Source organism: Hakea prostrata, chromosome 10, assembly GCF_041222555.1.
Source record: "Hakea prostrata isolate BN-2017 chromosome 10, UWA_Hpros_2, whole genome shotgun sequence".
Taxonomy (NCBI): domain Eukaryota; kingdom Viridiplantae; phylum Streptophyta; class Magnoliopsida; order Proteales; family Proteaceae; genus Hakea; species Hakea prostrata.
Genome location: NC_142609.1, coordinates 40,984,698 through 41,003,702, shown reverse-complemented (window position 1 = coordinate 41,003,702; position 19,005 = coordinate 40,984,698). Strand labels below are relative to the sequence as shown.

Below are 19,005 nucleotides of genomic sequence, written 5' to 3'. Positions count from 1 at the left end.
CGGGTTTGTAGTCTACCCGACCCGTTTTAAATCCGATACTCAATTCACCCCAAAGAAACAAAAAATCCTTTTCCTTTTGTGTTGAAAGAAAGAAAATAAAATAATTTTTGCTGCTATCAAGTATGAAGTACCAATTCTAGGTTTTCTCACGATCCATTTTGATCATTCTCAATCCAATTTCCAGTGAGAATTGGATCCGGATACGATCCGTTTTGAATGTAATTAAAATACCAAAACATGATATCTTATTATAATTACCCGGCCCGAATACGATCCGTTTATTCCCGTACAGCTTTCTTTTCTCTCATTTCTCAAAGAGCCGAGGTGGGGGCGGCGAAGGGAAGCGAAAGCTTCGTTTTTCGAGTTTCCATTGGTGTGGAAGTGGAACGCTCTTCTCAGCTTCTCGTGTTTCTCTTCTCTGATCTCTCCTGCTAAACCCTCTTAGCGGAACCCTACTTGTCTCGGAGAGGGTTTAGAGCTATGCATCGAATCGTTCGATCTCGTCTTCTCCCCTTCGTTTCCAAGAATCGTTGTAGAAACTTCTCTTCTAGTGCCTCTGCAGACCCTCCTAAGGAACCTATAGTCTCTTCTGCATCTCTTCTAAATGAACAACCTCCTCCTTCATCTTCTACTCCTCCTCCTCCTCCTCCACCTACAAACCAGAAGAAGTCATGGAATCTCCTCAAGTTTGGAGTAATCGGAGCTCTTACTACAGCTTTCGCCACTGCCGGCTACGCTACATATGGTGTGTAAAATTTTAATTTATGTTCTTGGTGTGTAAAATTTTAATTTATGTTCTTTGTGTACTGTTTCTATCTCAAGAATCAGATGATTTCGATTCTTGAATCCTGAAATTTCTTGTTGCTTATATTGCAGCTTACAGCTTGGACGAAGTAGATGAAAGGACGAAGCATTTACGGAAATTTACAGATTATGCTGTGGAGGATGATGCGTCTGCTTTAGATGTAAGCATTACCGCATATCAGCTTCATTAATAATTGGTACTTTGCATCTTGATGATGGGGAGGTCATCCCTTTACCCATTGTTGAGTTTAAAAACCAAATACTTAATAACACTTCCTGCAGTTGATGTGGTGGTTCTTGGCCGCCTTTTGTAGTAATTCCAAAAATCAACAGAAACCAGAACTGTAGACTAAGGGAAGTTTCTAGGATTCAGGAGAAAGAAAGCCATTAAAACAGAATCAGAAACTAATGTATCATTGATACTCTGTTCGAAAGCAATGTTTTACAGTAGAAAGAAAGCCATTGAAACAGAATCAGAAACTAATTTACCATTGATACTCTGCTTGAAAGAAATGTTTTATTTAAGAAGCAGAATATTAAAAGGTTATCGTATCCATTGGTTGGAATATGAAATCTGTAAGAAAGTGTGATAGGAATTCCAGAACGTGGGAACCCCAAGATGCTGACTTACTAAGCAGAAATTTGAGAAGGCTCAATAACTGGTTGTCACAACCTTGAGAAGGGTTGAGAACTGTTTTGAGGGTCATTTTAAGGGGAATAACTTTGGTATTTCAGCCAATTCTAATAATGGAGTTGGGAGATTTTGAAATTTTGTAACGGAAGTCTGAAACAAGGAATCTCAAGTATAATGACAATCAGTGCTCAGTATTTGCTCTTGGGAGAAAGAACAAAATATAAAAAATAAGTGATACACAATAACCAATCATTGCAACTAATAAAGAGACAATAGAATAAATCCAAGAACAACTAATAATCATATGGGGAATGTATACACGTTTTAATAATCCGTCATGTGTTCTGAAGAAGAATATGGAAAAGAGGAGTAGGATCTGACTAAATGAATCACCATCTAAGACCTGGATTGGATTCACAAGTAGATGCTTCTCAGTTTATCGAATCACCACAGATAAAGTTCATGGCATCACCACAATAGCATTTTGAACAACGCCAGGATAAGCTAGGCAAAGCAAATTATTGTTACTCAAATTTTGCACAAGGCTGGAGAGCATTCCAAACTTAAATAGTGCTTAAAACAAACAAAACACTTGAAAGGCTGGAGCCAATCTTTAAAAAAAAATAATAAAAAAGAGTATACTCTTAAACTGAATTTCTTTTTTAATTGGGGGGGGGGGTTGTGTGACCTGGATAACTCCTAATCACAAGCTATAGAAGATCTCCTAGACTTATTCGGACTTGCCAAAACATAATAGAAAAAGGGGTGGTATTTTAATCAGGATTCCAGCCTTTACAGGGGAACTAGTTAATAAAAAAGAAAGAAATTTGAAGGAGAACCAGAACTGACCCTTGGGTTCAGTTCCGACCAGAAATTTGACCCAGAATCAGAACAGTTAGGTGGTTTTCCAGACTGGTTCTTGTCCACGTGAGTTGAGTTATCCTGATAGTGTGTCTGCATTACCATTCCATCTTGAACGCCAGCGCAAGTAGTGGAAAATAATCCACCTCTGTAGTTGGATGAAAAATGTATACCCAAGGAATGGAGGGTTGGAGTTGTTTGATTCTGTTTGGTTTATCATTTTTAAATGTATGCAAATTTGAGACTTAATCCATGACTTGTTGCCCATTTTTGCATTTGCTGGACAAAGAAGCTCAGTGCATGATCCTTCACCCACATTTTGTTGCTTTCTGGATTCTGCAAATTCATTGTATGTAAATTAATAATTTTGGTAGGTGGTCTAAATATCTTTTACGGAGTGTTAGTGGTTAAGACTTGGAAACAGCCTCGCAAAGCAGGGTTAAGGCTCTGTATATTTGCCCCTCCCTGCAGGGTCCTTGTGCACTGGGTGCTTTGTTGAGTGTTCGTAGTTGAGAAGACATTAAAGAAACTACACATTGGACCTTAGTGAAACTTCATGCACTGTTTTGGAATCAATCATCTCTTCTCTGCGTGCTGTAAGTGAGTAGATATTACTTCATGAATTCTGTTAGACATTTATGACGGTGAAGAGTACATTGGTGAATTCTTGTATGAGGTCTTCATGGCAGAAAATAACAATTATGTGCAACAACAAGTGCGTTTTTTCCTTTTTATTGTTGAAATTAACCATCGTTTTTCTATGTTACTGGGTTGGTGTTTTGATTTATGTTGTAGTCTAGCAGGGGGAACTCATTATTCAAGGTGCAATAGTCATCTTAGAAAAAGGGAAAAATGAAAAATGAAAAAGAGCAGTAAGGGGAGAGGTGATGGTCAGTGATGGTTTTGGGACCAAAAAATTTATCTTTTGCCACTTTTGTTTGTTCTCACTTCTGATGATCCAAAATTAAGGAAAAAAAGTAGTTGTGGATTTCATGTATCTTTGACTACAGAAAATGACGTAGATATTGTTCTCTTCCGTTAGTTCTTTGTCATAATAGTGTCATACAATTTTGTCCGAATAATAACCCCCCCATTTTTTGTGTGTAACAGAAATTCCAGGCTATGCTATATTCAGCTGCAATGACAGGTGACTCTCTTAACCATGCTTTATTCTATAATCCATTATGTCATGGATCCTTGTAATTTTAGCGCATACCATTCCTTCTTACGGAGTCCCTAACCCCAACCACCACCCCAGTCCTCCAAAAACAAAGGGTGCATCTTCTTTCTTTCTATCTTTTCTCTCTCTCTCTCTCTCTCTCTCTTTTTCGTACCACTCATTTTTCATCTTAGGACTTTCAGTTTTGAGTTATTTTTTTCTAATCACTATGCTTCTCAACATTGCTAGGTCCTGAGTCAAAATTATAATGTTTTTGAATATTCTATTTTCTGATCCAGTGCCTGCCAAGACAATTGAGTTGTACTTGGACCTCAGGAGATCAATTGAAGAGCAAGTCCGGGTGTGTGTTATTTATTTTTCTTACTTGTCCTTTGTCCTGAGTTTTGAAGAATGTTAGTAATGTAGATATTAGCCAACCCCATTCAGTTGGGTTAAGGCGTAAGTAGTTGTTAGTTTTGTAATCCTTATCCTCGAATATGTATGGCTGCAGGGATTTACTGAACCATCCTCAGATAAGCTTCTTCCTGACTTACAGCCTCACGAGCAGCATATATTCACACTTGTTCTTGATCTAAATGAGACACTGATATATTCTGATTGGAAGGTAACACTGGTTTCTTTGGAGATAAATGGTTGTCATTCCTGTTGTTCTCTGCTAGAATGGTTTACTGTGTCTTCATAATCATGTTGCACATGGACTTTCATGGTCTACTTTGCATCTTATGACGTCTCTAATTTACTGTGATTACTCTTTCCTGCTCTACATTTGTATCTGTCCTTGTGAAGGATGTACTTCATATTGTTATAGTAACAATCTTCACGAAATTGGTCTTTCCAATATACTTTCTCTCTCTTTCCCACTAAACTGAACTTAACAATTAGTCTTTTGATGTGCAAAGCGTGACAGAGGCTGGAGAACATTCAAGAGACCTGGAGTTGATGCATTCTTGGAGCACCTTGCCCAATTCTATGAAATTGTTGTCTATTCAGACCAGCTGAATATGGTAACTTTTATTTCTGGTTCTCCGTTAATATTTCCTTCTCTTAGTTACAGGTACTTCTTGTTGTAACTAAATTGGAGTATTGAAAGAGAAGTTGTAACCTTCTCTTGATTGCCCTTGTTTTGGTCCTAAAGTTCTTTCAGGGGTCAAAAGGGTTTTTAAAACTGTTTGAAAGTTACTTGCCATTTTATCATTTAAAGAGTTGTTATTGTCTTGTATGCTTTTCAAGTATACATGTGATAACAGCATTTTACAACCATAGAAAGAAAAGTGTCATTGAAATGGGCCCAAAAAAAAGAGAGTAAAGGTTTCAACTTTATTCACCAACTTTCATTGCAACAAGATTTCCCTTTATTTGTTTACTGAAGCACCTAAATATAGTTAATTTATTTTTGGGCTGTTCCTTTGTCTGTAGTATGTAGATCCTATCATTGATAGACTTGACAAGAAGGGATGCATACGGGTTAGATTATCAAGGTCTGCTACTAGATACCAAGATGGAGTGCACTACAGGGTAAGCAAGACCTATGTACTATATTCTGTTTCTATGATGTTGGATGGCATATTTCAATAGTTACCTTTTTGCTTCACTAGTAGTTAATAACCATGCACTTCAGGCTTCTAATTCTTTTTCTGTTGTATATTTGTGGATCATATCAAATTTCCTGACCTTGATTCATTTCTGAATTAAAATTCAAGCACTCATTATTCTTACATTATAATTTCTTCAGATTGAGTGAGTAATTCTTCTGATTGCAATTTTGATTTGTATACTTTATGCATTTCTCATAATTTATATGTTAAAAAAGGTAAGCATACATTCTGGTGCATGTTTTTAACTGTGCTCTCATAGAACTTCTATGCCCCCTCCCCCCACCCTAACCCCCCAAATTTTTTTTTATAGAAATACATGTCGGCGCTGACATTTCTTTTTTGATAGTAATGAAAAGATATATTACTTTAGGATAGTTATGTGTGAGACATGCTTCTTCTCACAAATAAGAGTTGTACTGCTGCCTATTCTATTTGCAGCCAAAAGAGCTAAGTTATTAAAGCTAGATAAGAGTGGTGGGGATTTAAAATTACAAAAAGATGCTTCTGCGTAGTTTGTCAAGATGTTGATCAAAAGTTGTTTTGAAGTTGTTGTCCAAATTAAGGACATTTCGTCTCTCTCTCTCTCTCTCTCTCTCTCTCTCTCTCTCTCTCTCTCCTCTCTCTCTCTCTTTGCTCTCTCATCCAAATTGTTGCCAATTAAATCATCTGAATGAAATTGTTATCCCGAGAAAGAATTAATGAACCAAATATAATGGGAGAAAAGATTAGGATAAAAATTTTCCTCTCCATTCTGATATCTGCCGTTGTAATTCTGAGGCCCTAAATCTGAGAAGTGAAGGTTAGCTGCTATGGAAGGCTGGGCTGCTGTCCCCTACCTTATTCTCTATTTTTTTGCTCTTTTACTAGAGGCAGTTTTGGAATCTCATTCAGATTAGGGTTCATGGTGCCACCTGATCGGTCCTAGTATGGTGGGAAAGGTGACATGGATGTGGTAGCCCCTCTATGCACAATTATCCTCCTAACTCTTCAAGTTACCATTCCAAACTTTACATGACAGGCCCATCACAAGGCCTATCATCTTTCCCTCAGACCTGAACACTAAACTTCTTTGAGCATTTTATTTCGGTTCAAGTCCGTAGTTTAGTCATTGAATTCCTTACTGAAATCCAAGTAATGTTTCACTTTGGCTGCGTTTGTTTGCAAAGGTGGGGTGGGAAAAAAGGGGTTGGAAAATAACATGTGGGTCCCATATGTAGTGGGGTGAGGGAGAAGGAAATGAAAGGAAAGTGGGGAAAAGTGTTAATTGTGGGTTCCACATTTTCTTTTCCACACTTTTTTACAAAGTCCCACACATTTTGTGGGGTTTTGAGAAGGCTTGGGGTGGGAAAGTTGGGTTGCCACCTCACCAGATAAGTTTCCTCTAACTTTCCCACCCCAAGCAACCAAACAATCTACACTTTTAGGTTTTAAAGGAAAAGTAGGAAAAGTTTGCTTTTTTTTAAAGAATTTTCCCACCCCACCTTTATTCCAGCAAACAAATGCAGCCTTTGTTTTTTCAGCATTCAACCCCATGACCTGACTGTAGATTGACTTCAAGAGTCAACCACTGCAGTAACTCTTAGCCTACTTTCATTTGTTAAATCCCATGTTCCTGAAGGAAATCTTTGGCTATTATACATAAACATATTATAGAAACATATTATAGAAATAGAGTTAAAATAATTTTAAAATAGAAAGAAATAAAAAAATAATCCTCATTTTAGTCTAAGATTGTACCCAAAAAATATAAAAAGCAGTGACAACTATTATGGGAGTCAGAGCCTTTAATAGAATTCCTAAATTCCACCCATATTGAATTTTAATGACTTCTATCCTTAAGTACTCTTTTTCTGTGAAATATTTGTCACACACACATATCTATCAAATAAATAACTAGATAAACTTCATCCTGTCAGGACCTCTCAAAACTGAACAGGGACCCGTCAAGGATTCTCTATGTAAGTGGACATTGCACCGAGTCTTGCCTTCAGCCAGAGAATTGTGTTTCGATCAAGCCTTGGAAGCTTGAATCAGATGATACTTCACTTTTGGATCTTATTCCGTTTCTTGAGTGTAAGTGAACTACCACGATGATATATCCTTGTAATGTTGCTAATAGATGCATTACTTGTGCTTCTGATGATTTAATCTGAATCCCCCTGGGGCTGAAAATTTATTCATTTGACCTTCGGGTTATACAGATGTGGCCACCCACAGACCTGCTGATATAAGAACAGTTCTAGCCACTTATCAAGGACAGGACATCGCTAAGGAATTTATTGAGCGGTTGAAGGTGTTGAAGGAGAATCAGAGGTAATGTCTTGTCCATTCAGTGGAAGCTTAATTCAAGCACAGCTTTGAAGTTTGCACTTGACTATTTGTTGGTTATTTTTAAATCCCTCTGTATACCACTAAAATGTTCTTTTTTCCCAGTCCAAGCCACTGAAAATATCTAACTAGTTATTATATCAAAAAATTACTTTTGAGAAGGGCCATTCACAATTTCACATGTCTCTGTTTTACATGGACTATTAATAACTCTGCCTGTAGTTTGTGGCCTTGAGTGTTTTGAGTTAGCTCTTTGTTTCTGAGAGGGATAATATCAGTTTCACTGACCATCGAAGGATTCCCTCAGTTGGTAATGACCACACCTCTTAGTGAAGAGGTCACCGTTTCGATACTCCCAGTGGTATATGTACCCACCCCCTAATATAAAGCCATCAATCCCTCCCCCCCTAAAAGGTTTTTCACTTTCACTAATATGCCAACTTTCTTGGGGTTTGCTGACATCAATTGACAAAAATGCTTTTTTGCTTCTCCCTGCCCCGTTGTCCGTGTCATTCTACCATGCTGCTTTGAAGCCCCTGAATAGGCACATCCTTCGCTGCCATACAGTGAAAGATAAAGGGCTTAGAACACTGAAATTGACCAGGTTCATCTGCAGTTCCATTTATCTGCCAATATCCCATGTTACCCAATCTATCAACCACGATGCATATCACTTCAGTAGCTTAGTAGCTTAATTGTTTGTTACTACTTTTGGTTAGTCTGGAGCTTGAATTGTGCTCATGGATTCCTTGAAATATAGTTTGTGAATATTAAAGTGCTTCTCTTTTTGGATTTTTCCCCCCGTCTGACCATAATCATTGCTTTCCATTTTTTTCTTCAGTTTTTTTTTTTTTTTTTTTTTTTTGGGGGGGGGGGGGGGGGATGATGTGGTTACTTGTAATTAAAATGTCTTCCTGGGTATATTTATTTATTAGTTGAATGAGATCTGGTGTAATGTTGTTTACCTGACATAGTGTTGCTGTGTTGCTAATGCAGGGTGATGCAAGAAGAGAAGAAGAAGAAAGTCCTACCCTGGCAATGGTGAGGAAAAAGAACAAGCTGTGAAGGTTTTCTGTTCCATGGGCTAATGGGCAAATAACTTTTATTCTTTGATGATTTGAATCTTCTTTTCTTGCAATTTCTAAGGATATTCAGCCTGAGGGAGGGTTCTGACAGCTCCTTTTGATAATTTTTCCGTACAATTATCATTCTTTTAGGGAGGTCGTGTGTTGTATTGTTTGCTCCTTGTAACTTGATGAATTTTGACTGGAGTTAATTTTACATTGCCTTCAGAAGAAAACCTCCGGAAGTTCTAACTGCTGATTTGTTTGCCTGTAGAGGTATAAAGCATAAAGGTGTGATAAGCAAGATTGACTTAGATACAAAGGATAATTTGTTCTTAATTATATTTACATTTCTTGGGGTACAACTTCTGTTTTTTCCTTTACCTTGGCGGAGTTTGTGGTGGGGGTTAAAAACCCTTCTTTCTCTGAAGGGTTGTGTTTCATGGCAAGCACAATGTAGTAGTGGAACTGATGCTTATTGGCACCACGGTCTGGTCACTGGTGCCAGCAGTAGTTTTTCCTTCCTTTTTTCCCCTTAAAAGTTTTAGGTGATGGAGGATATGGTGAATATAAAAGGCATTTGATCTCGCCTAAAGTTGGGATCAGACCATTACTACAGTAAGTTCGGGTGGTCGACCATTACCATAGCATATTTGGGTCTTGGCTCATGTGGAGAGAGGCAAATTTGTGTAATTTTGACTTGGGAGTTGAAAGACCATTGCCTCATAATTAGCAGGCTAAGAGTTTTAATTCTCTCGGTCTTTCCCTTTAATATATGAGTTCCTTATGGGCTTGTTGAGATGTATATAAACTGACTCAGACGATTCAAATTTCAGTATAAAAGGAAAAGAGAACTGGTTCGAGTGCAATACCAAATGGAGCAGATGTATATTCTGTTCTTCAGATGATAACCTGATAAATGCGTACAGCCATCAACCATCACAGTAACTTCTGACTTGCAGTTCAGATAAATGGACTATTTAAAAAAAAAAAAACCCCAAAAAGTATAAATAAAGGTTGTTTTGTCGGTAATAACCTGCATGGCACCTCTTAATGAAGAGATCCCAAAATCACCTTCTTCCAGGCGGCATGAATGTAATGAAGTCATTCATTTGACCCCAACCAAAGCGTTATGAGACCACCATGTTTAACGGGGAAGCAATGAGATAACCCAGGTGCATGATCTTGCATCGTTGATGACTTGATGTAGTTCTCATTGATCATTAACTAGACTGCAGCTTGTTGCCTTCAACATATGTTTAGCTAACAGCTTCAAAGCAGAATTATGGCAGCCACAAACATCACTCTTTATTAGGTTTAAGTAGATACCGTATCTCTTATAAAAATGTAGGCATGCTATTTTAATCTGAATATTAAGTCTCTCAGCTTGAAGATTAAATCTTCGAACTTCTTCGCTCTAAAGTAGGACCACCTAATGCATTGTTTCCATCTGAGACGACATAATGAATCATGCATGTCAAACCATTATGTCTGTCAGCTGCAACTTATTTTGGAGGGTCTTAAATTTCTTACATTTGAGTTTCTGAAAATTGCACAAAAGAAAAGTTTCTGAAACGCATGAACAAAAACAAGATAAGCAATTGGAGTGGCGTTAGATTACCACTTCCACATCTGAGTCTTCAGCTACAGCATTTTGGAAATTAGAAGTGGGTTTTTCAACTCTGAATACCTGCCTCATAATGCTTTCAGAAAAACAGCTAAAATCTGTTCGAGGAACCGTTCTGAAGATCTGGGTCCAATAAAGGAGCACTGGTCCTAAAACCAAGCCAGCGTAAAAGTTAAGAAATGTTAGGCCAATCCCATGGCTTTTAAACCGCCAAGTGAAAAGCCCTCTCCAAACAAAAGGTCACAATCATGGGCCCTGTCAAGTCCCCAATAGCACAGCCTGTAGGAGAGCCACACAATTTGATATGTTAGCCAATAAAATGAAAAATAAAAGTATGGACCAAAACTTAATGCAACATGGGAACTACAGAATGACTACAACAGATTATGAGGAGGTAATGGTGAAACGAACACAAGGATAAGAAACTCAGGACCAGCTCGTGTTAGGGTCCAGTGGTAAAACAAAGGGGGGTTAAACTCAGGAAACAACCCCACTTGTATCACTAAAATTTGAAACACAACATAGAGCTGAGGCAGCCCAGAAAAATTAGGATGTCACATCAAAGGATAGAACTATTAAACTGGTAAACCGGACCGCACTCTTGCTGAAGCTGTGCACTGGATAAACCCTTTAGGGGGCCCTACACTCCTTCGCCGCAAAAACAGTCTTGACATTTTTAACAGGAAACGTAAAGAGTCAAAAGTGAAAATATAACGTAATCATCTTACCAATCCATTGTCCTGCTGATGGATAGAAAAGGGCACCAATCCCACCACCAATGGAAGCAAAGACCAAGGATGACCCACACCTTATAGTTGCATCAGAAACCTTCTTTCCAAGAACCCGAATTTGTTCACGTTTGGCAACCTGATCAGCATCTTCATCATTGGCAATACGAGAGAAGCAACGGTATATCTCAATTACCACTTGGACAGTCCATGATGCTAAGACTCCTAGCAAGTGAGCTGACAAACCAAACCAGTTGGGTTGTCAGGCACCCAGCACAATGATTAGAATGAACATTATTGTAATGTAAGGGTTTTTAACCTCTGAAAGTAGTTCTACTGACACTGTAGAAGTAAACAGAAGTAGGCATCCCCCTTCCAGCCTTGCGCCTTGCAGATTTTGGAGCATCTAATACGCAAATCAACAGTTTAGCATCATCAATGAGGGATAGAACAAAATTAATGAACATGAACAACATAGCAACAAAAGATATGGAAAAGACTGAGAATGAAAGGTTTATACAAGATTCACCTGACATTATTATTATTATTATTATTATTATTTTGGATGAATAAATAATTGAATAAAACAAAGAAGAAAACAAAGCGAAATGAACAGGGGGGGGGGACTGAGAACCCGCAAGAGGGAGCAACACTCAAGTTGGGGAAATAAAAGAGCAACTGAGGAGCCCCCAGGTGTTAACAATAAACCTATTCCTGGGGTTATCATCAACAGGGGGATGGGGAGAGGAGAGCAATCTAGAAGACACATAAAATAGATGGCTTTCCAAATCAAATCTATAGATCGAGATTTGGAAGTTCATCCCCTAAGGTTACGCTCCCACCAAATGTGGTGGATGGTGGCACTAAAGACTAGCTTGCCTATATGGTCGCAAATGGAGCGCCAGTCAAAATTCCTCAAGAACCAAGGCCAATCACGAACAAACCCAAATGAAAGTCTCGAGCGAGGCCAAATCGAAGCAATAGCTCTTCCCCAAAGGGGATGGGTAAGGGGGAAAGAGAAGAAGAGGTGATCAATGTCCTCTGAACCATTCCAACATAAGGTACAATTAGGGTTAGCAGGGATGTGGAGGCTAATGAGGAAGGATTGGGTTGGAAGGGTACGGTTGAGGGCTCTCCAAAGGGTGAGGGCATGACGGGGGATGTTGCTTTTGAACCAGACCAAGGGGGACCAGGGGTCCGGGGGGTTTGGGGAGCGGATAAGGTTCCAAGCAGAGGAAGCAATAAAGGATTTAGATGGAGAAGGGATCCAATTGGTGGTATCTCGGGGACGGTTATGGATGGGGGGGAGAGCATTCCAGATTTGTGTGAGACTGGGGTGAAGGAGGGGGGCCCAGGACCCATTAATGATGAAGGTATCAAGAGTGGTGGACTTGGGGATACGGGAATCATACATGAACGGGGGCCAAGAAGGGTGTAGAGAACGCCCAAAGGATGCCAGGGGTCTAGCCAAAAAAGAGTGGAGGATCCTTGAGAAATTTGGATAGAGATTGCAGAGAGAGGTCTAGACCACCTGGCATTATTTTGCTGACAAATAGCAACGAGTGAAGTGTACAACCCTAATTTTGGCCTATATATTATATACTTAAAAACATCAATCCCATATTTCTTTCAAGTTTCGACCAAGTTTTGTCCCTTTTAAGACTAATGGTTGTAGAGGGAGTACCTTTCAGCAGCTTCCATGCCATCCGCCGTGACACATAATGCACAGCAAGTCTTTCCAGCAGCCGCCTCGTTGTTACAATTGTAGTCTGCATTCAAATCTCTTCAAGACTCAGGCTAAGGATCAAATTGACAATGAGAAAACATGTATATTAAGAACCCCTTTTTATCTCCAAGAGTATAGAACATAAGCCTACATGACATGCTAAAAAACATATCAACCAAAATCTTCAAATACATAATAAGAATGATGCTAGACGATAAATAGTTCTTGGAAAGACAGAGAAGCAAGTTTGTTTCTGCAATCAGCTCTCCTCAAACACTTATTTCTAGTCCTAAGTTATGCATGTCTTTCTTATTTCTAGACAGAGAAGCAAATTTGTTTCTGCAATCTGCTCTCGTCAAACACTTATTTCTAGTTCTAAGTTATGCATGTCTTTCTTCACCACTTCTCTCAGACAATTGTATCGCAATTTATTATTTGTAAAAACTACAATGAACGAAGGACAATAACAAACTCAGCTTTATCTCAACTTAATGATGCCGGCCACATGAATCCTATCAAACAAAGTACATAATATTGAAAAGTGAAACTGCAGAATGGAAATTGAAATTAAGAGTGAAAAATTAAAAAGACAAATGAATAGAAGAGGAAAGAGGCACTGCCCAGCAAGTCAGGAAAATATCATCTAATTAGGGTCTGCTACATGGTCTTTGACCTCCAAAAGGATCTCTATTTGAGGTCACACATGGCATGGGACCCTAAAATATGCATGTCATTTCTCACAACTTCTCCTATGATCTAAAAGTTATAGCTAGAATCAACATAAACCAACTCACAAATCAGGACAGAATTAGAAGGTGTATGGCCAAACCAGACTGCAGAAATTCACTCAGGCAGGACAATATCTAGCCAACAAGTAGAAGAAATATACTGCAACAACGGTTTCAATTCCAACAGATGGATAAGCAAGAACTGGGTGGGTTTGCTAGGAGGAGGAGCAGCAAGCTTGTAACTGATTGCTTGAGAGTGATTGAGTGAAGTAAACTCAGTTTGCAGGCCTTCAACAGTAGCACAACTTCAGTGCGGTAATAACACAGAACAATAGAAGAGAAGGATGGATCAATTTAGCCCTCTAACCAAGGCCCCATAAGCCCTAGGGTCTAGCAGTAAACAGCATGGCCCCTAAGCTCTGGGTATTTAGCTCTCTCTCAGCAAGGTCATAGCCCTTCTCATCAGTCACAATGGACAAGAGACTCTTCATACCCAAAGGCAAAATATTCATCAATTCAATAATTTATTATTTGGGGGACTGAGTAGCTTTACATATTTATAGAGCTGTAGAGTACTAAAATAGGAAATAATTTTGCTCAGAATTAAAACTGATCTTTAGCACTAAAATAGGAACAACTTAATAGCAACTATGAGTCAATAAGAATATAAACATCCCTACTAACCCTAACTGCATCCTTTGTTGGAATTGCCTCGAAGACCTTGATCACCTCTTCTTTTTATGCCCCTTCTCCCGACCTCTTTGGGAGAAAGCCCTCACCTCCATTTGACTTAGGTCGAGACACTCTTACAGCTTTGCCCGAGATTGGGCTTGGTGCTTACGAGCCTTCCCAGGGTCCTCTCCTTGCGATCGAGTTGGCAAGCTAGCGTTTGGTGCGGTTATCCACCACTTATGGTTGGAGCGAAATCTTAGGTGTTGGTCTTCCAAATCCCGTTCCCTTAATATGATTTGGAAGAACATTTGTTTTGAGGTCTCTTCTAGACTCCTCTCTTCTCCCCACCCCCCGGTGATCGACTTTCCCAGGAATAGGCTAATTGTTAGTTCCTGGAATTTCACCTCTTCCTTTAGGCCTCTCACATGAGAGGCTTGTTTCCCCTGGCCCTTTTATTCTCTTCTTGTATTCTTGGCATGTTGTTTTTTAATATATTTCTTTATTCATCAAAAAAAAAAAAAAAAAAAAACTTCTAATAGATCTTTAGTCATCAAAAAGCTACAGATGCAAGTAATATTCTCATTAAAAACCAAAAAGTGATCGCACCATCAAAGAGTTGCTCAGTTGACAATGACCAACACCTCTCAAATGAGAAGGTCATGGGTCTGACTCTCCCTCTGATGGTATATGTAATAGTCCCCCACCCCTTAATATAAAGCTACCAGTTCCCCAAAAAGAAAAAAAAAGAGCGATCGTGACACTATTCACATGAACAGTATTTTGACCTCTTTTTGAGCATTCTAGAACACAGCTGGGCTGATTTAACTTGGTCCAGTTGGTCCAATTGAATCTGGTCTGGTTCTGCGAGGTTCCAGAAGAACAGTTACACTAACCTGTCATTCTTTTAGCCCTTCCACTGAAACATATCACTATGTAATGGGGGGAGTCCCCAGGCCTCCACTGGACATGATAAACCAGCTCAAATGACACTCTGAGTTTCTCATTGACAGGAGCAACTCCAGGCAGCTCTGTTACGATCATTCCTTACTTCATACCTTTATTTTTCCACTCATCTATCTTAACATCCTCATCTCTGCCACACATCTCTTCAATATGATACTTCTTAAAAGACCAACATTCTGGCCCAAAAGCTATAGTTGGATGAACAAGCCAGAATTCATCACTACAGAAGTTGGAGAATTGTTGGATGTTAAAAAGTTGGATCTTAAGTTGTTAGTTAGGTCAACAGCCAGAAGGCTTCAGAACCAACCAAAATGTGGTTCCCCAGAGTTTATCTATTCAATGCTTCCAATGGCACTAGATTCAAAACCCCAATTTTCATTTTCTCTATAACTGCACTTTGCTAATTATAAGGAATGAAAATGTCCCGAAATACAATGAGTTAGCAAAGAAGAAATTTGACATTGCCTAAACAGATAAATCTGAGAAAGGTATAGAAGAAAATGGAATACATACCTCACGAATGATTTGCTTGATAGATTTTTTAAAGGGAACAACCAAATCAACATGCCGCTCTTCTTCTGAGTCCTGTAATAAATCATCATCGTCCTCATTTATGTTGGAACGTGGCTCCAAAAGAGGCAAATAGAACATTAAGAAGGACCTCAAGGATGTCATTGCAAACGTTCTCAGTCCAAAAGCTGAGAATAAAGGCTTCAATTCTAAAGGGTATTCCTTGGTTTTGTATTTGATGGCATCATTCTGAAAGATATTGGCAGAAGCACTTCGAAAATTAGAAATGACATCTTCAGCCCATTCTGAACCAGCATCAGAAAAAGCAACTGATATCCCTCCATCTCTGAAACATACCAGGACAACACAAACAGTAAGGTTCATGCAAAGGAATGGTAAATATCGAGACAGAAAATCACAAATATAGTTTAGAAAGCAGAGCAGTTGATGTAGTAGTGCCACATGGCTGGACTAACATCTATCTGGAAACCAGACCAAGGAAAAACCACTTTTGGTCCAATATCCACATGTACAGAGATCTGCCACATATACATTATGCCATTCTTTTATCTCAAAACCTTGTGAAGATACTAGTGCCATATTAGAAAACCACTTCAAAAGAAAAGAGTTTTTAAAAATTGAAAACTTAATATTCCCAATTTTATTCAAAATATCCACCAAAAAAGGGGATAGACTGAGGGGCCAAGCTTGGTGCAGTTTATTTAGTTATTTGGGAACATTTCTGTAAATGTCCTTTTATTTCATATGAGAGGAACTAGATTGAGGTGTTAGTTATAGTTGCATGTAACCTACAATGGAAGACAGCGAATAAGAACATTAAAATTTCTCCTACTCTAGGTGACTTGTTACCCAGTTTTCTTCCACTCTTTAGCTTAATAATTTTTTTCTTTCAAAAGCTCTTATCTCTAATTCCAATTTCCTTTATTTCTAAACCCATCTATCTTCACAAATTGATTCCCCAACCAAGGTTTCACAGCTGTCAACTGTGACAAATCTCTCCGAGGTTCTCTAGGATGAACTGCTCCACTAGGAGAATGCCTTCAGGGTATTTGTTTTTGCTAAAGCTGATACTCTTCCTATATCCGGCTTTTATCATTCTGAGCTTCATGCCATCCTCGCTGGCCTCTAATCTGCTATGGACACGGGAGCTCTGAAAGTGGTCTTCTTATCTGACTCTACTTCAGCTATTGAAGGAACCAATGGAACATAACAATACACTAAAGAGCTTAGGATATGGAAAATCAAATTAGGACCCTGCCTTCTTCTCTTACAGATTGCTCCTTCCATTTTGCTACAATGGAGGAGACAACTTTGCAGATTGCTTGGCTAACCTTGTACAGTCCCATACAAAAATTATTCTTTGTATAGAAAGTGTTCTCCACCCCTCCGGCAACTAACTTTTTAAGATGCCACAGGACAATTTTATCACAGGATGTAATTCTTTTCTTTTTAATTGAAAGCTTACATCTATTAAAAAATAATAATTATTACAATAAAACTTTTAAAAAAGGGGCCTCATGTCAATGCCACATTGACAAATATCCCCCATTGCTGCCATTTAAGAAGTGCCAAGCAAAAAAGGAAATTTGAAATTAACTCCCATGAAGCATCAAGCCTTTGAATGCAAGCTGCGCCTTAGGCGACCAGGTTGAGGGCACACTTGCATTGGCATCACGCATTGCATAAAAGAAAACGTATCCCCAAAAAAAACTCATCCAATTGTAATTCAGTTTTGACTGCTTAATAAGGTGAATGCATATGGATAATTGTCATTGATTGAGTGGTTCATAGTGACCAGAAAACCGTTTTATGAAAATTGTGCTTATATGGAATACATAAGCAATAGAACCCAATAAAGGCAGAACATCGACACAGTGTAACTTCAGAACTTTGCAAGATGAAATGTCTGTTGCATAGAAAACTGATTAGAAGGGTGGATCTTTAGAAAGGTAATTGGTCACAGTATTACGGCCTCATAGAGTGCTAAGTCATTAAAGCTTCACATCCACATCATTGGAAAATATCCTACATCAATTTTGTGGTAACAAAACAATCCAAATTAGACTCCCAAACAGCCAACCACTCATTATTAAGGATGAAAAGAGACCAAAAGACAGCAAAACAATATGCAAAGAAATCTACTTACATGAGCTGAAAGCAGTCTGAGAAAGGGTGGATGCACAACCAAAAGGATATGGCAACAATTAACAGACAAAAAACGAGGGGGGGGGGGGGGCGGGATGCACAACCCACAGTGAGAAGCCAACATGAAGTTCAAATCCGTGAGACAATCAAAAACATGAAAGATTATCTTTTCAAAAATAAACTACTGATTCGTGCAAAAAACATTAATCAACCACCACTGCAACGACATACTAATTTTTTTTCTCTCCTCGCGTCAGTCATGCTCTGGTATCAACCTTTTTCTCGAACCAAACCTCAAAATAAACAATACTTCATTCAAAAGAAAGAAGGCAGGAAAAGAAACAAAAGAGAAAGTGAGGCGGGGAGAGAGATGGAGGAATTCGGATAAATTAGATGAGGAATAAAATGGAAATGATTAAAGAAAACATACCCGAACAAAAACCTAGAAGCGAACGGTCTTCCAGCTGCAACAGAAGCGGCGGCGGCAGACGCAGCAACACTTGCGGAGAATAAGCCATAAGAATGCAGGGATTGGGTCGAAACAGACGGATTTTTCCTCAGGATATCCAACAACAGAGCTATTCCTGCCATTATCTAAGACTCTTTGATCTTTTAGAACTAGTGATTGTGTTACTCAGATCGTATTCATGACAACCAATGTATGATAAAGAAGATTCGAATAAGAAGTTTAGGGCAGATGGATCGACAATGAAGTTTCGACTTGGAAGTTGAAACTCTAACCAGAAGAGCTGAATCTGTATCACTGAGACTTAGAGGATCCCATAACAGTAAGACAGCCAGGAGCAACACACCATCTTTTACGGACTATGAACCATGGATTCGTGGAACATAGACGGATCATTGGCTCCGCTGTCTTTGAGGGTGGGTATCGGGCAATCCGAAACCGACACGTATCCTATGACATGGTACTAGCCGATATGTATTCATAATGGATACAATCAATACTATACACTTCGATATTGTCTTTATATTGAAATGCACTAAAATAAATTGATCAGTATGATACGATACTCGATACAAAATAATACATCTCTTAAAATCATTTGACTGATACGATATTTGATACCAATACAGATTATCCTCGTTTTCTCTCCATAAATGGTTTATTAACTTTTCTAAAACCTTGTCGATCATTACTTATTCAATTAATTCATCGAGTTGATACTGGTCATCTTATAAATTACTTTCTAAAAAAAATAAAAAAAATTATATGACAAATAAATATACAAATAAAAATAAAGTCAAAGACAAATTCATCATAAAAGTAGACCGGACTACTAAAAAAGTCGGTCCAATGATTTATGTGCTTGCACGCGTTTGTGGAGTTCAGATCGTCTCTACTTAGGGCCTGTTTGGTTACATGAATTCAGAGATTTTAAATCTCTGATGGGAGACTTA

General features: G+C 38.6%; 2 protein-coding genes across 2 annotated transcripts; one reads left to right on the top strand and one right to left on the bottom strand.

Moving 5' to 3' along the window:
- Positions 1 to 302: 302 nt before the first annotated feature.
- On the top strand, positions 303 to 8,720 carry TIM50 (Haloacid dehalogenase-like hydrolase (HAD) superfamily protein). The gene is made up of 10 exons (XM_089136574.1): positions 303 to 745; positions 877 to 965; positions 3,410 to 3,446; positions 3,758 to 3,819; positions 3,970 to 4,083; positions 4,379 to 4,483; positions 4,896 to 4,994; positions 6,991 to 7,147; positions 7,276 to 7,387; positions 8,399 to 8,720. The coding sequence occupies exons 1-10, from the start codon at positions 481 to 483 to the stop codon at positions 8,445 to 8,447; spliced, it is 1,089 nt and encodes a 362-aa protein (XP_088992700.1). The 5' UTR covers positions 303 to 480; the 3' UTR covers positions 8,448 to 8,720.
- Positions 8,721 to 9,260: 540 nt separating this feature from the next.
- Positions 9,261 to 18,417, bottom strand: LOC149003010 (isopentenyl-diphosphate delta-isomerase). Its single transcript, XM_089136575.1, has 6 exons — positions 18,017 to 18,417; positions 15,424 to 15,766; positions 12,506 to 12,590; positions 11,141 to 11,227; positions 10,822 to 11,058; positions 9,261 to 10,372 (listed from the first exon to the last, which is right to left on the bottom strand). Exons 1-6 carry the CDS (start codon positions 18,175 to 18,177, stop codon positions 10,296 to 10,298), a joined length of 990 nt encoding a protein of 329 aa, XP_088992701.1. The 5' UTR covers positions 18,178 to 18,417; the 3' UTR covers positions 9,261 to 10,295.
- Between the last annotated feature and the right edge of the window lie 588 nt (positions 18,418 to 19,005).

Bases quoted from the DNA above. Each gene is read 5' to 3' on its own strand.
- LOC149003010 (XM_089136575.1), bottom strand. From the start codon at position 18,177: ATGGCAGGAATAGCTCTGTTGTTGGATATCCTGAGGAAAAATCCGTCT. The intron at 11,228-12,505 runs GTACTCCCTCTA...TTTGCGTATTAG, and splicing joins GGCATGGAAGCTGCTGAAAG to ATGCTCCAAAATCTGCAAGG. The intron at 11,059-11,140 runs GTTAAAAACCCT...TTGGTTTGTCAG, and splicing joins CAGTAGAACTACTTTCAGAG to CTCACTTGCTAGGAGTCTTA.
- TIM50 (XM_089136574.1), top strand. From the start codon at position 481: ATGCATCGAATCGTTCGATCTCGTCTTCTCCCCTTCGTTTCCAAGAAT. The intron at 966-3,409 runs GTAAGCATTACC...TGTGTGTAACAG, and splicing joins ATGATGCGTCTGCTTTAGAT to AAATTCCAGGCTATGCTATA. The intron at 4,084-4,378 runs GTAACACTGGTT...TGATGTGCAAAG, and splicing joins TGATATATTCTGATTGGAAG to CGTGACAGAGGCTGGAGAAC.